This window comes from Siphateles boraxobius, unplaced genomic scaffold, assembly GCF_051911475.1.
Source record: "Siphateles boraxobius isolate OS27281-9 unplaced genomic scaffold, OSU_SipBor_1 7, whole genome shotgun sequence".
NCBI classification, from domain to species: Eukaryota; Metazoa; Chordata; class Actinopteri; order Cypriniformes; family Leuciscidae; genus Siphateles; species Siphateles boraxobius.
This window is the reverse complement of record NW_027509197.1, coordinates 13,830,522-13,845,338: the sequence shown is the minus strand read 5'-3', so window position 1 is coordinate 13,845,338 and position 14,817 is coordinate 13,830,522. Positions and strand designations below refer to the sequence as shown.

The following is a 14,817-nucleotide window of genomic DNA, read 5'->3' as shown; positions in this document are numbered from 1 at the left end:
CTCTCTCTCTCTCTCTCTCTCTCTCTCTCTCTCTCTCTCTCTCTCTCTCTCTCTCTCTCTCTCTCTCTCTCTCTCTCTCTCTGTGCGTGTGTGTGTGTGTTTGTGTGTCTTCACAGACATCCGAGAGACAGCGTTCGTGTATGCCATCACAGCAGCGGGTGTGACGCATGCAGTGACCCAGGCTTGCAGCATGGGGGAGCTGCTGCAATGTGGCTGCGAGGCCACGCGGAGTAGAGGGCCTCCCCCTCGTTTAGCCAGTATAGGCCCAACCGAAGGGGTCAAGTGGGAGTGGGGGGGCTGTGGAGACGACGTGGAGTTCGGCTATGAGAAGTCCAAGCAGTTCATGGACGCCAGACGGAGGAAGGGCAAGAGTGACATCCGCACACTGATAGACCTTCATAATAATGAGGCTGGACGACTGGTACGTTATTTCATGTTTATCTTGTCACAAATACCTGTAGAATAAAAATTTTAAACCAATTATTGCAATGTTGCAATTAACCAAACTTAATAGCTTTATACAGTCGTTAAGCGGCAGATGGTGGTATACATCCAATCCAATAATTGGCCCTATCTATATATTAAATTAAAATATATTTAAAAAATAATGTCGTAACATTATACACTACCATTTAAAACTTTGGGGTCAGTGGGGGGTGGGGAGGGGGTGATGTTTAGGTTAATATTTTTATTCCACAAGGATGCTTTAAATTGATCAAATACAACTGTAAAGACATGTATAAGGTTTCGTTTTTTATAAAATAATATTGACAAAACAATGTGCACCTTTAACTACATATTATCAAATAAAGAAACAGTCAGTACGTTATTCTGTACTATATCCATGTGCAATAGTGATTAATGCAACAGAAATCAAGCATAGCGTCACTTCTGGCAGGTCACGTTAGTCAAGCTCGCATCAGCTGACTCTCAGCTGATCCACGTCTACCTATAGGAATATGACACCCATAACAGCATTCATATATATGCTCCTCCAATATTATCAACAGCTATCGTGTTTCTCAGAAGCTAATTACCCTCCTCCATCCCCAGCTCCTCCTCTCGTCCAGTCAGGATTTGGCATTCTGATTCCCCATTGAATCAGACTAAACTCTCGAATTGTGTTGTACATTAAAATTTTTAATTAATGATATCTGCTGATAAATGATAAATGGTCAGCTACTAATAGGCCAAAGCAAGTCGATCCCAGGGATGCAGGGAGACGCAGCATCTCCTCCCCTCTCAGGGAACCATAGTTACTGTCCTAACATGAGACAATCCATTTCGAGGGAACTCACGCTACATCATCGTCTTTGAAGCTTTGGGAGCGAATCTGTTCTGTTTATGTCAAGAATTAGAAGCAGATTCAGTAGCGAGTGAAAAGACTGTTTATCGAACAATAACAACAGTGGTGATAGAATGGGTCAAAATACGAGTAAATGGCAGGTAACAGAGGCACAAGGCAGCGCAGGAATGCAATGGATTTGCAAAACCGATCCTCCGTGGGTCACTGCACGAACGACCGGGCAGTCAGGGACAGAACTCCAAACAGGAAACGATGACGAGAAACCAGAGAACACAAACAGGACCAGGACTCGACCACAACAGAAACCAAATGATCTGGCAACACAGGACGGAATACACAGACATTAAATAGCTAAACTGACGAGCCGCAGCTGGCGCTAATGAGCTGATCAGCACAATCAGCTGACACACCCACAAGGACACACACAGGGAGAGAGAATGAGTCAATGAATCCATGAAGCGTGACAATACCCCTCTTCCTAGGAGCGCCTCCTGGAGAACTTACCTGTTGATTGTAATCATCAATAAGGGAGTGATCCAGAATGTCCCTAGCAGGGACCCAACTAGCAGGGACCCGTAACCTTCCCAGTCCACCAGGTACTGAAATCTGCATCCCCTCCGTCTCAAATCCATAATGCGTTTAACCAAATAAACTGGGGCAGTCGGATTCATATTAGAATGAAAAACTGGCTTCAATTTGGAGACATGAAAAACGGGATGAATTCTCCTGTACGCAGTAGGAAGTTTAAAGCGGACTCTCACCGGACTATGAATCTTGGTGACAGTGAATGAGCGATGAATTTGGGAGCTAATTTGTTACAGACGGAGTGGAGAGGAATGTTCTTAGAAGAAAGCCACACTTTTTGACCCACAACGTAGACAGGAGGTTTTGACTGGTGGCTATCGGCCTGAGCCTTAGTGCACGCACCCACCTGGCAACACAGGACGGAATACCTATGTGGCGTCCAAGTGTGGCGGCACCTATGGACGAAAGCGTGGGCAGAGGGGACTTCGGATTCCTGTGACTTCGGATTCCAGACTGGGAAAAAAAGGTGGCAGGTACCCTAAACTACTCTCAATTCAGATACAAAATCGAGTGTGATGTGGGACCAGGGTCTCGAAGGGACAGACAGCGGTTGGAGTAACTCATCCAGGGGTCGATTGGAAGTCTTACCACGAGCACAGATAGAACATGCCAAAACAAAACTCAGAATGTCCCGAGCCATAGAGGGCCAACAAAATTGTTGCTTGACCAAAAAGCTGGTATGGTTTACTCCTGGGTGACACGCCACATTGGAGCAATGACCCAACAAAGAATGTGACAATGAGTCTCTCAATAACAATAACAATAACAACACGGAGTGTGGAGACAATGAGCCTCTCAAGTATAATACACTCGGGAGTGGACGGGCGTTCGGAAAGGTCAAAAACACGAGACAATGCATCTGGTTTGATGTTTTTAGAACCCGGACAATAAGAAAGGAAAACTCAAAACGACCGAAAAAAAGTCGTTTAGAGTCGTTTAGCTGATCTGATATATTCACGATTCTTCTGGTCGGTCCAGACGATAAAAGGTACCCCCGAACCCTCTAACCAATGCCATCATTCCTCCAACGCTAACTTGACTGCCAGCAGCTCTCTGTTACCAATATCATAATTACGTTTGGCAAACAATAAACAATGAGAGAAAAACGCTCAAGGATGCATCTTGTCATCCGTGGATAAGCGCTGGGAGAGAACCGCTCCTACCCCCATCTCAGACACGTCGACCTCCGTGACGTGAGGATGACAAACTGACGTGAAGGATCAGGGGCTATCAGAATGGGAGCTGAAACAAAGTGGCTCTTGAGGTTGGAAAATGCAGTTTCAGCTGCACCGGACAACCCGAATGTCATCTTGATGAGGGTCAAGGCGGTCAGAGGAGTGACTAGTTGGCTGAAATTGCGAATGAAATCCTGGTAAAAATTGGCAAACCCCAGACACCTCTGCAGGGCCTTAGGGGAATCTGGGGTTGGCCATTCCACCATAGCCTTAACCTTGTCGGGATCCATCCGCACCCCCTCTAAGGAGATGATATACCCCAAAAATGGAACTGACTGTGCATGGAACGTGCATTTCTCTGCCTTGACAAAAAGCAGAGCACTCGCCTGACGTGCTGAACATGTTCCTGGAGAGAAGAGGAAAATATCAATATGTCAACCAGGTAAGAGATATATGAACTGATTTACCAAATCTCTCAGCACGTCATTAACAAGTGCCTGGAAAACCGCAGGGGAGTTTGACAGACCGAAAGGCATGACAAGATATTCAAAATGCCCCCTGGGGGTATTAAAAGCGGTTTTCCACTCATCCCCCTCCCTTATGCGAACCAAATGATATGCATTAGAGATGCTCGGTTGGCGGTTATATCCGCGGATAAACCGTGGATCGGGCGGATGACGTGACGGAAAAATATATTTTAATTAAATTCGGGCGGGTGGCGGGCGGGTGGCGGGCGGTTTTTAGTCTCACCAGCAGCGCCTTGTATCAGCGGATGGCGGGCGGGAAAATTGGTCAAAAACATTGGTGCAGATGGATGGCGGACCGATGATGAGTTTTGTGATGCGGTTGCGGATGGAATAATAGCCCATCCGCGCATCTCTAATATGCATTGTGCAAGTCCAGTTTTGTGAAGATGGATGCTCCCTGCAACCGCTCGACGGCTGAAGACGTCAACGGCAAAGGATAGGTATTCTTGACCGTGATGTTGTTCAGCCCCCGGTAATCAATACACGGTCGCAGAGAACCATCCTTTTTCCCCACAAAAAAGAACCCCGCCCCCGCAGGAGAAGAGGAAGGACGGCTGCTAGAGAATCAGAAATGTATTTCTCCATGGCCTCCCTCTCTGAAGCTGAAAGTGAGTATAACTTGCCTTTAGGCAGAGACGTACCTGGCAGTAGATCTTTAGCACAGTCATAGGGATGATGCGGAGGAAGAGAAGCAGCCCAGGACTAACTGAAAACTTAATTCAGGCCGAGGTACTCCTCAGGCACAAGACAAGAGGCAAAACACTGATCGCTCCAGGCCGAGATGGGACCATGGCCCCAGTCAATCTTAGGGTTGTGCTGAATCAACCAGGGGTGGCCCACAATAATGGAGGGTGATGAAGATTCAGTGAGCAGGAATGACAACTTCTCCGTGTGATTCCCAGACGTGACGAGGGTGATCAGACCGGTGGTGAAAGTAATGGCAGGAAGTTCTTGTCCGTTAAGTGCATTGACAGAGATCGGGTGGGTGAGTGGAATTATGGGAATCCGGGGGTGTTGTGCCAGGGTGTAGTCCATAAAATTACCTTCTGCTCCTGTATACAGAAGAGCTTGACAAAGATGAACTCCGTTCGCTCACTGGAGTTTTACCGGGAGGAGAGGCTAGCTTCCACGGCTAGTAGTCCCGACAGTAACCTAAGTCCTACTGCCGGGCTTGGTCTTTTACTGGGCAGTTCACCAGAAAGTGTCCAGTTCCCCTCTACCCACCTGAATGGGTTCGTGATCGAACGTGGGGCTGACCGCATTGCTGATACTGGCAGTAGAATACTCAGAGCCATGCAAAGCCAACTCAATCAGTCCGTTGAGACTCGTTGGAAGTTCCAATGTGAAGATCTCCTTCTGAATGCGGTCAGCCAGCCCATGCAGGAACATGTCCCACTGCGCCTCCTCGTTCCATTTGCACTTGGCCGCCAATGTCCAGAACTCGATGGAATAGTCGGAGACGGGTCTGTTGTTCTGACAAAGGTCGGCGAGCATGCCGGCTACCTTAGACTGTTCAGTGAAAAACGTCAGTGGCTGGAGAGAAAAGAATAAAGAACATTTAGTTAAAAATGCTCTGAAGTAGTTGGTCCCACCCGTGTAGACTTCAGGTGTGGGTAGACGTGGCTCATGCTGACGACCAGTGTTCGCAGGAGAAGGGCGAACTGACGGTGGGGCTGGCGCAGTGGGAGCTCTCAGTTGTCAGAGTTGGTTGGTGAGCTCGGACACCTGCGCAACCTACCAAGGCCTGTACCGCATGACCCATTGCCACCATCTGCTCCTCCTGTCGATCAATGCGTGAATTACTGCGGGATAGGAATTCCTGCAGATCAACTTCCCTCGCTGAATCCATGACAGTGGTAAGATCCTTCTGTCGAGAAGTAGAAGCAGATTCAGTAGCGAGTGAAAGGACTGTTTATTCAACAATAACAACAGTGGTGATAGAATGGGAAAGGTAAAAGGTAAAATGGCAGGTAACAGAGACACAAGGCAGCGCAGGGATGCAATGGGCAAAACCAATCCTCCGTGGGTCACCGTAGGAACGACCAGGCAGCCAGGGACAGAACTCCAAACAGGAAACGAAGATGAGAAACCAGAGAACACGAACAGGACCAGGACTCGACCACAAGAGAAACCAAACGATCTGACAACACAAGACAGAATACACAGACATTAAATAGCTGAGCTGACAAGCCGCAGCTGGCGCTAATGAGCTGATCAGCACAATTAGTAGACACCCACAAGGACACACACTCACAGGGAGAGAAAATGAGTCAATAAATCCATGAACCATGACAGTTTACCCTAAGGGGGTTATTGCTGCTCTCCCTGCTTTTAGCCATGCTATGCTGTATGGATGCGCAGGGAGTTCTTGCCCAGAACAGACTCACACCGTCAATCCAAACTGTATGCTAATTGTCAATCGTATTTGACGATAGTGGTCCTGACAGAAACTAATTTTGTATATATTTTTAATATAGAGTTCTTAGTTCACATACATATAATACATATCAACCATAAACACAATTAGGAATTGTGATTACTAGACTTATAGCTTTTACAGTATTTACTTACATGTTTTGCACAGTGTTTTGTACATCAGCCTCAGTTAGTACCTGTCACCCTCATGCAGGTTTGGCGTAGATATGTTTTTTTCATGTTCTTGGAACGATATCACTGTAGATAGATTTTTTGCATTGATGCATAGATGATACAAGCACAGTCGTGTGCTGTTTTGCCTGTACAACCCTTCAGAGATAGTCAAGCTCAAATGAGCAGATGGTGCACTTCAAAACCCCAAGCATGGAAGAGCTCGGAAATGTTATGGAAATATACTTGGCAGAAGCTGAAGAAGACAGTTGAGACTAGTTAAATCACCACTCTCTCCGTTCCGTCAATTTAATATATAAAGGAGTGTCATTTTTTTGAACTAGGGCTTTTAAAATGACAGCATTATATGTACATTAAATTAAACAAGTAAATATTATTATGAGTTGACACATCCAGTTTCTTTCAGTAGAAAATTGTCAATAATATTAATTTAATATGAATTATATAGTAATGTGCAATACGACACTGAGCAGAGGTGATATTCAGCTGTGTACTTTTCTCATCTCATTCACAACATAAACAGCATAGAAATGCATAGAAAATGCAAACACAGAAATTCATATGTGCAGTAATTCAATAATAAACTTTAATGTCTTATGGACAATACATCATATGTGTAAAGATATTACACAATATATTTTCCATAAAGAATGTTTTTTTTCTATTTATTGAGAATGTCTCAGGTTACTACTGTAGCCCCCGTTCCCTGAGAAGGGAACGAGATGCTGCGTCATTGACACTTTGGGAACGCCTCTGCTAGAATTTGTCTGAAGCACGTGTGTAATGTACAATGACATGACGGAATGTCACAGGTTATTAGTTATTAGACAGAATGTCACAGGTTATTATTATAGCTATTGAGCGCACCCTGACCAAAAATGGTCAGCTACTAATAGGCCAAAGCAAGTCGATCCCAGGGATGCAGGGAGACGCAGCATCTCCTCCCCTCTCAGGGAACCATAGTTACTGTCCTAACATGAGACAATCCATTTCGAGGGAACTCACGCTAACTCAGCGAAAATGACCAAATCGCCAGACTTACAAGTGCCTATTTGTGTGAATCACTCCAAGCACACTAAGATGAAAACACATGTGAACCTGGTGTAGCTCCCAGGTCCAGATTGTACAATCCCACAAATTTGAGCGTAGAGGACCCTGCCGCATCACAAACATCTTGAACTGAAGCCCCTATTCATAAGGCCTTATAGGCCGCCATACTCATTGAGTGTGCTCTGAAAGCCAAAGGTGAGATAAGCAAGAGAGATAGCCTCGACTATCCACTTGCTCAGAGTCTGTTTGGTTGCTGGCAGTCCTTTCTTGTGCGAACCAAAGCACACAAACATTTGAGCGTTTTTTTCCACAGTACTCTCCCTGGACACACTGAATTAAGCTTCTGCTGGTCTGAACTTCTGAAAGGAGGACAGGAGGCCTGCAAAATAATAGGCCATGACACACTAGTAGGTACTTTGGGCAAATAAGCCAGTCTAGGTTACAAGAATGCCTTGACAATCCCTGGTGCAAATTTGAGGCACATAGGGGACACCGACAGGGCCTGGAGGTCTCCCACTCTTTTAAGATACGTAATAGCCAGAAGGAATACCGTCTTAGAGGTCAGAAACTTCACTGGTACAGTTTCAATAGGCTCAAATGGAGCCATAGACAAGCCTCCTAGCACCAAAGCCAGGTCCCTAGCCAGAATTCTAGTGTGGCTTGCAGGCCACAGCCTTAGTGAGCCATGGAGAAAGCGTGTCACTAATGGGTTTCTCCCTAACGACTCACCACCAAAAGGTTTGTGGTAAGCAGCTATGGCCTTCAGAGTGGAGGGAGATTACCCTGCAGAGAACCGCTCTTGCAGAAACTCCAGCACTATACCAACCGGGCAGTTAACCCGCTGGGGTCGACAAATGTGCCGGTGCGCTTTGGTGGATTTTTTCCACATAGTAACAAAACCAGACTTAAAATACTCCGTAATTTTTTTGTCATACAGAAACAAGTAATACATCATTTGAATATGTAAACTTTTATTTGTGTACACTCACAATAACAACAAAACTTTGTGCTTTGAGCACCACGAAGCGAACACACTCCACTTCAGAGCGTACAGCTTCCTTGTGGAGAGACCTGACTCTATGAGTCTCACAGCGGAGCCAGAGCTCCATCCACGCATTTCGTGAAAGTGCAGGGTGATAAGAGCTAGACCGAAAAGAAGAACCCAATATTGGTACGATTCGCACCCAAAAGGGAACCTCAGGAACTTCATGTGTTGTGAAAGGATGGATATGTGGAATTATGAGTCCTAGAGGTCTATCATGATAAACCAGTCCTCGGATCTGATTTGAGTCACGATCTGTCAAAATTTTGAACTTGAGCCTTCTGACTGAACGATTTAACTGCCGCAGATCTAAAATTGGACACAATCCCCCATCTTTCTTTGGAACAAGGAAGTACAGGCTGTAGAAGAGTTTTTATTTATTGTTCCATTACCAAAAGCCTACTCAGAGCCTACGACAGTGGTCAAAACCCAGTTGAAACGAGGCGGATGACTCCAAATTTGGAATTTGTAGCCTTTCTACAGTCTGCAGGACCCATTTCCACACTGCCAGATGTTCTACTAAGGGAACCAGCCTCTCGAGACTGGCCTCTGGTGTATTTTGAGTAGTCAGCTTGGCACCCTGAAGCAAACTGGCAGGGAAAGATTCAGCTGATTCCTCTATTTCCCTCCTCAGAGGATGCGAGCGTCTCAACAATGTAATGTTGAGGGACTGACTCAGATGCATTGACATAACGTCTTGTGCCTGAGACATGTGTTCACTGGAAACTGCTGCGCCCAAAAACACCACAGGTGGCGGGGTTAGCAGAACGGCCCCCTGAGGACACTGTATAATGAGGTGTGGACCACTCTCCCCTGGAGGGGCCCGCCGTCCGCCCAGCAGCCCAAGAGATCTGAGTCTGGCAAGGGAGCTAGCTTTTGAACACTGCCACCACCTTTTTCGCCTCCTGGAACCTCTTGACGGCAGAGTTGACTGCATCCCCAAAGAGGCCAGGAGGGGTAAGTGGAGCATCCAAAAGAAACGACTTGTCTTTAGATTTTATATCAGACAAGTTTTACCACAGATGCCTCTCTATGGCCACCAGGGCTGCCATAGAGCGACACGGCGCAGCGCTTTAAATGTGTCTGGGTGTACCCCCTCACATTCATCAAGGTCTCTCAGCAGGTCTGCCTGGAAGATGGCCATTATATGCAGACACGCACCAGCCTGACCTAGTGCCTAATAAGCCGCCAAAGCCGCCAAAGCCGACATTGTCCTGCATGGCTTGTTGGGTAATGTCGGGGCCTCATGCTGTAGAAGGGAACAGATAGCGAGCGCCTGTTCCACCGTAGGCATTGCCCCATACCCATGTGGATTCAACCCCTTACTGTTTGCATATATATTGGCTGAGGGCTGAATATGTTTTTTTTCCATTATTTAGAGATTTTATTATGCAAACCAGGAAAAAACAGGAGGCCCTGACAAGGAGGTTGTGATTTTACTTTTGCAAAAAATGCTCATCTAATTTACTTTTTGGTTGTGCGCCCTGCTTCTTGGCTGGCCAATTGATGTTTAACTGAGCCAAAGCATGAGTTTTAAGCTCTACAAGCTCCTTGTACACAGGGGATGAGGGTGGCGAATCATCAGATTCCCCCGCATCAATGCTCAGCACATCCACCTTCTCAGAGCTGGAGAGCTGAAGCACGGGGCTCTCACTCCGGGCAGAAGAAGCCGCAGTGCAGGCTTCCGGTCCCAGCAAGACAGTGCTGGAATCTGAGGGTGAGGGCAGAGAAAAGGCAGAGCCCGTCTCTAATACTCTGCGATCCATTTGCTAACCGGAACCACAGGGGAACACTAGCCTGATCACCCTCCTCAAAGAGTGACAGGCAGGAGCGGAGCCTGCGAAACTGTAATCTCTCGCAATGCACACAGTCAGCCCCCTCAAGACCTACATGCTCTGATCCCAAACTAACAATGCACAAATCTTGTGTATCGCCGCCCGTGATGTAGCGAAGGCAGGGAGGAACACACAACTTAATTGACTGTTTGCTCACAATATGTCTTGTACTTTGTACTTTAGGACAGACAACGCTAAATAAGACAAACAATTTAACACAGAGCGCACAGAAGCTGACAATGTTTGGTCTGGGTGTGCTTCATAGCTTCCTGGTCCTGATGTCACTGCCAACTCGAGTTCCCTCGAAAGGGAAACACCTGCTCCTCTAGAGGTGTGTCCTTTAGTGTGTGTAAGTGTGTGGTTGTGTGAACATGGATGCTTGCGCTGCAGTTCCAATCATTTCCAATCAGCTCTAAATGTTGCAATCAGTTTTAGTAATAACAGAACTGAATGAAAAAGTTTCAACATCAAATCAAATAAATAAATTAAAGGTGTAATATTTAGGAGTATCTATTGACAGAAATGCATTATAATATACATAACTATGATTTCAATGGTGTATAAAGACCTTACATAATGAAACAATATGTTTTTATTGACTTAGAATGAGCCATTTCTATCTACATACACTGCAGGTCCCCTCACATTTAAGTCACAATTTTGCACCGCCATGTTTCTACAGTAGCCCTAAACGTACAAACTTATCTACAGAGCACATTTCGCCACTATGTTGTTCTTCATGCAAAGAAGCTAGCTAAAGTAAAAATGTAACAATAATATTCACATTAACACATTGTTTTGCTGAAAAATTAAGTAATTTTTGCTGTCTCAGATGACGACATCTTGGCCATTTTGCAATTTGCAACCTCACCACTAGATGCCGCTAAAATTTACACACGGCACCTTTAACATATTTAACTTAATAATGATTAAATATTTAATTGAATGACACACCTACACTACTGTTCAAATATTTGGTCAGTGATATTTTTTAAAGAAATTAACGCTTTTGTTTAGCAAGTATGCATTAAATTGATTCAAATTGACAGGAAATGCATTTATAATGTTGTTTTACTATTTCACAATCTTACTGTTTTTACCGTATTATTGATCAAATACATGCAGCCTTTGAGACTTCTGTCAAAAACATTAAAAGGTCTAACCCAAAACTTTTGAACGGTACTTTATTTACATTTTCTGTTATATTTTTTCATGGTATAGTGTGCAGAAAAAAAAAAAATTAAGTGTGAGTGTGTCTGTTACACCTTTTAGCCAGTGCAAAAGGAGTTTAAAAAACTTTCCTTTTTGGAAAGCAACCATTATGTTGCAATTACTGTTCATTTGATGCCTCTAGTGGCATCTGTAATGTCTACATTGTATCTACTTTTGTAATACTGTACAATGGAAATATCTGGCGGATGTGTGCACTAGACTAGATCATTTTGAATATCTCTTGAAATGTATGCAACTACTCTTTTCTCAGTTTACTATTGTATAGTTTACAATACACTATTATTCAGTAGGCCATATAAGTCAGATTTATGCAATCCCTTTAAGCAAACCAAAATTTAACCAAATTTCCTTAAAGCAATCATCAGTTGGCCAGTGGTCAAACCCTCATATTAGTTATTCACTAGTATCAGTAGTGCTTCATCTTCCAGGGGTCACTGCCTCACAGCCTCGGGTCCTGTTAGTAAGGGGTCAATCACAGGTAAATAGGCATTAAGGAGCGAGGTGGGGTCATATAGACATGTTTGGCAGATAGTTATTTTCTTCTACAGTACCTTTTTTTTTTAAATGCCTCGCTAAAGAATTGTTTGGAATCAAAGTGAGAAAAATGTTAATGATGCATTTATCAGATGTTTATTTCAACAGGTATAGAACTGTATGAATCTGTTCCCTTTCAAGGGAACTTCGAGCTGCGTCAAACGCTGCGGGAACGCCCCTGCGTTGTGCGTCATGAAGCACGTATGGAATCAGCCCAATGGAGAGATGAAACGTCATAGGCGGGTGACGTCATCGACCAGGAAACTATAAAGCACCCCAAAAACACAAGCGCATTAGCTTCTGTGCTTTCAGTCGCGCTACATGTGAATCTGTCCCTGTGTGATATTGTCTGTCTTACATACCCTGCACCACACAAACAATTTATCCCTATATATATATATATTGAGAGATTATGGCGGACGAACAGCAGTTTAGAAAGTGTGTTCCTCCCTGCTCGCGTTATTTAACGAGCGGGGATACACATGATCTTTGTGTTGTTTGTTTGGGAGTTCAGCATGCCCAGTTTGCTCTCGAGGGAGCAGACTGTGAGCATTGCGAGCGTTTGCCGTTAAGGACGCTCCGCTCCCGCCGGTCGCTCTTTGAGGAGAGCGGTTCGGTGCGCGCTCCCCGCGGTTCGGGTCCCGCTTCTGCCGAGGCAGAGCGGCGGCGCTTATCGTGGGGATCGCAGATGGATCTCACAGCGGGGTTTGAGACGGGCTCTGCCTTATCTCTCCCTTCACCTGTGAGATCCAGTGCCTCAGTCCCGGGTTCGGAAGCACGCGCTGCGGTTTCTTCCGCTCGGGCTGAGGCACCAATGCTATCCAGTTCTGAGGAACTTGATGTTGTTAGTGTTGAGGGAGATGTGGAGGATTCGCCACCCCACACTCCTGAGAGTGATGAGCTTTTGGAGGTGTTAACAAGAGCTGTTGAAAAACTTAATATTGAATGGCCAGTGACTAGACAGGAGTCTGTTTCTAAATCAAAGTTGGATGAGAGATTTTTGCCGTCACGTGTGCAGCCTCCACGCCGGTGCCTGCCGTTTTTCCATGATCTCCACACCGAGGTGTCGAAATCATGGAGAAAACCGATGTCATATAGAGTGTTTAGTCCCCAGACTTCAACATACGCTAATATTATGGGAGCCAAGGCTCATGGTTATGGTGCTTTGCCTCGTGTGGAAGAGACGCTTGCGAGCCATCTCTCCCCCGAAGCAGCATCATCTTTTAAGGCACCGGCATTACCCACCAAGCCTTTAAGAAACACTTCGGCTTTGGTGGGTAAAGCATATTCGGCAGCAGGTCAGGCTGCGTCATGTCTGCATTCTATGTCAATTTTGCAGGCATACCAGGCTGATCTGCTAAGGGACATGAGTGAGAGTGAGGAGGTCAGTACTGACGTAGTTCGCGAACTGCGTCAGGCTGCTGATTTATCCCTGCGTGCCACCAGAGAATCGGCCAAATTAATGGGTCGTTCTATGGCAGCTCTGGTGGCCGCAGAAAGACATTTGTGGTTAAATCAGACTAATATTAAAGAGAGAGAAAAAGCTTTTCTTTTAGATGCTCCTCTTTCTCCCATGGGGTTGTTTGGTGATGCTGTGAATTCAGTTATCGATAAATTCCAAGAAGAAAAGAAACAAACTGCAGCTTTTAAAAAGTTTCTTCCCCTTAAAGTTCATGTCCCTGGGGCTGCTGGGCGGGAGCAGCCCCGGCCGTCTTCGAGCTCATCACATAGAGCGCAGCAGAGGCAGAGTGTCGCGTCTCGTGCTCCCCCTGCTGGACAGTGGGCTCAGCCGCGACACTCTCAGCCGAAGCCTTCTCCCAGTAGAACTGATCTGAGGACAGTTATATTGGCTAAGAAGGCTTCGGCTAAGAAGAAGTCCTGACGCCAAGCCGTTCAGGATGCTGAGGGTGGTCCCCACCGAGGCGGAAAGGTGTTCACCTCTTTTTACGGTGCCCATTCCTCCTCGGTGCCCTCAGGGGCTCGTTCTGCCAACCCCGCCTTTATGCCGGGGCACAGACGATCCCAGCGAGCGCTTTCCCGAGGGACGCTCGCTCCCTCTGAGGAGGGTCTCAGAGCGGTCAGACCAGTTGTTCCCTGCCGGTGCGCCGTTACAGGGCGCTGCGTCTGCTGCTCAAGTTACACCAGAGGCCAGTCTCGAGAGGCTGGTACCCTTAGTAGAATTTCTGGCAGAGTGGAAAAGCCTTCCAAAAATATCTCATTGGGTCCTGCAGACAGTAGAAAAGGGTTATGCTATCCAGTTCAGGTGTCGTCCACCAAAATTCAGAGGGGTTCTGCACACAGTGGTGGGCCCCGAGCAGGCTCTGGTATTGGAACAAGAGGTGAAAACGCTCCTTCAAAAAGAGGCTATAGAACGGGTTCCTCCTCCCAGTTTGGAGTCAGGTTATTACAGCCGATATTTCATCGTTCCAAAGAAGGATGGGGGGTTGCGTCCAATTTTAGACCTGCGCATATTGAATCGCTCGGTAGGGAAGCTAAAATTCAAGATGCTCACTATCAAGCAGATCGTGTCTCAAATCAGGTCCGAGGACTGGTTTGTCACGATAGATCTGAAGGACGCATACTTCCATGTGTCCATCCTTCCACAACACAGGAAGTTCCTGAGGTTCGCCTTCGGGGGCGAGGCGTACCAGTACAGGGTTCTTCCGTTTGGCCTAGCTTTATCTCCCCGCACTTTCACGAAATGCATGGATGCAGCACTAGTGCCTCTGAGGCTTCAGGGCATTCGTATTCTCAATTACATCGACGATTGGTTGATTTTAGCTCAGACCGAGCAGTTGGCGGTTCGGCATCGAGATGTCGTCCTCGCTCATATCAGAAAGTTGGGGTTGAGGCTGAACGCAAAGAAAAGTGTATTATCTCCTTCCCAGAAGACCACTTTTCTGGGTGTCGTTTGGGATTCGGT

The 14,817-nt window shown here is 46.1% G+C and overlaps 1 protein-coding gene across 1 annotated transcript in view; it reads left to right on the top strand.

Moving 5' to 3' along the window:
- The window catches only part of wnt6b (wingless-type MMTV integration site family, member 6b), a 34,941-nt gene that overhangs the window by 15,992 nt on the left and 4,132 nt on the right, over positions 1 to 14,817 (top strand). Inside the window, exon 3 of the mRNA XM_077216946.1 lies at positions 117 to 421. Within this exon, the coding sequence (XP_077073061.1) occupies positions 117 to 421 (305 nt within the window). The remainder of the gene's footprint in view (positions 1 to 116; positions 422 to 14,817) is intronic.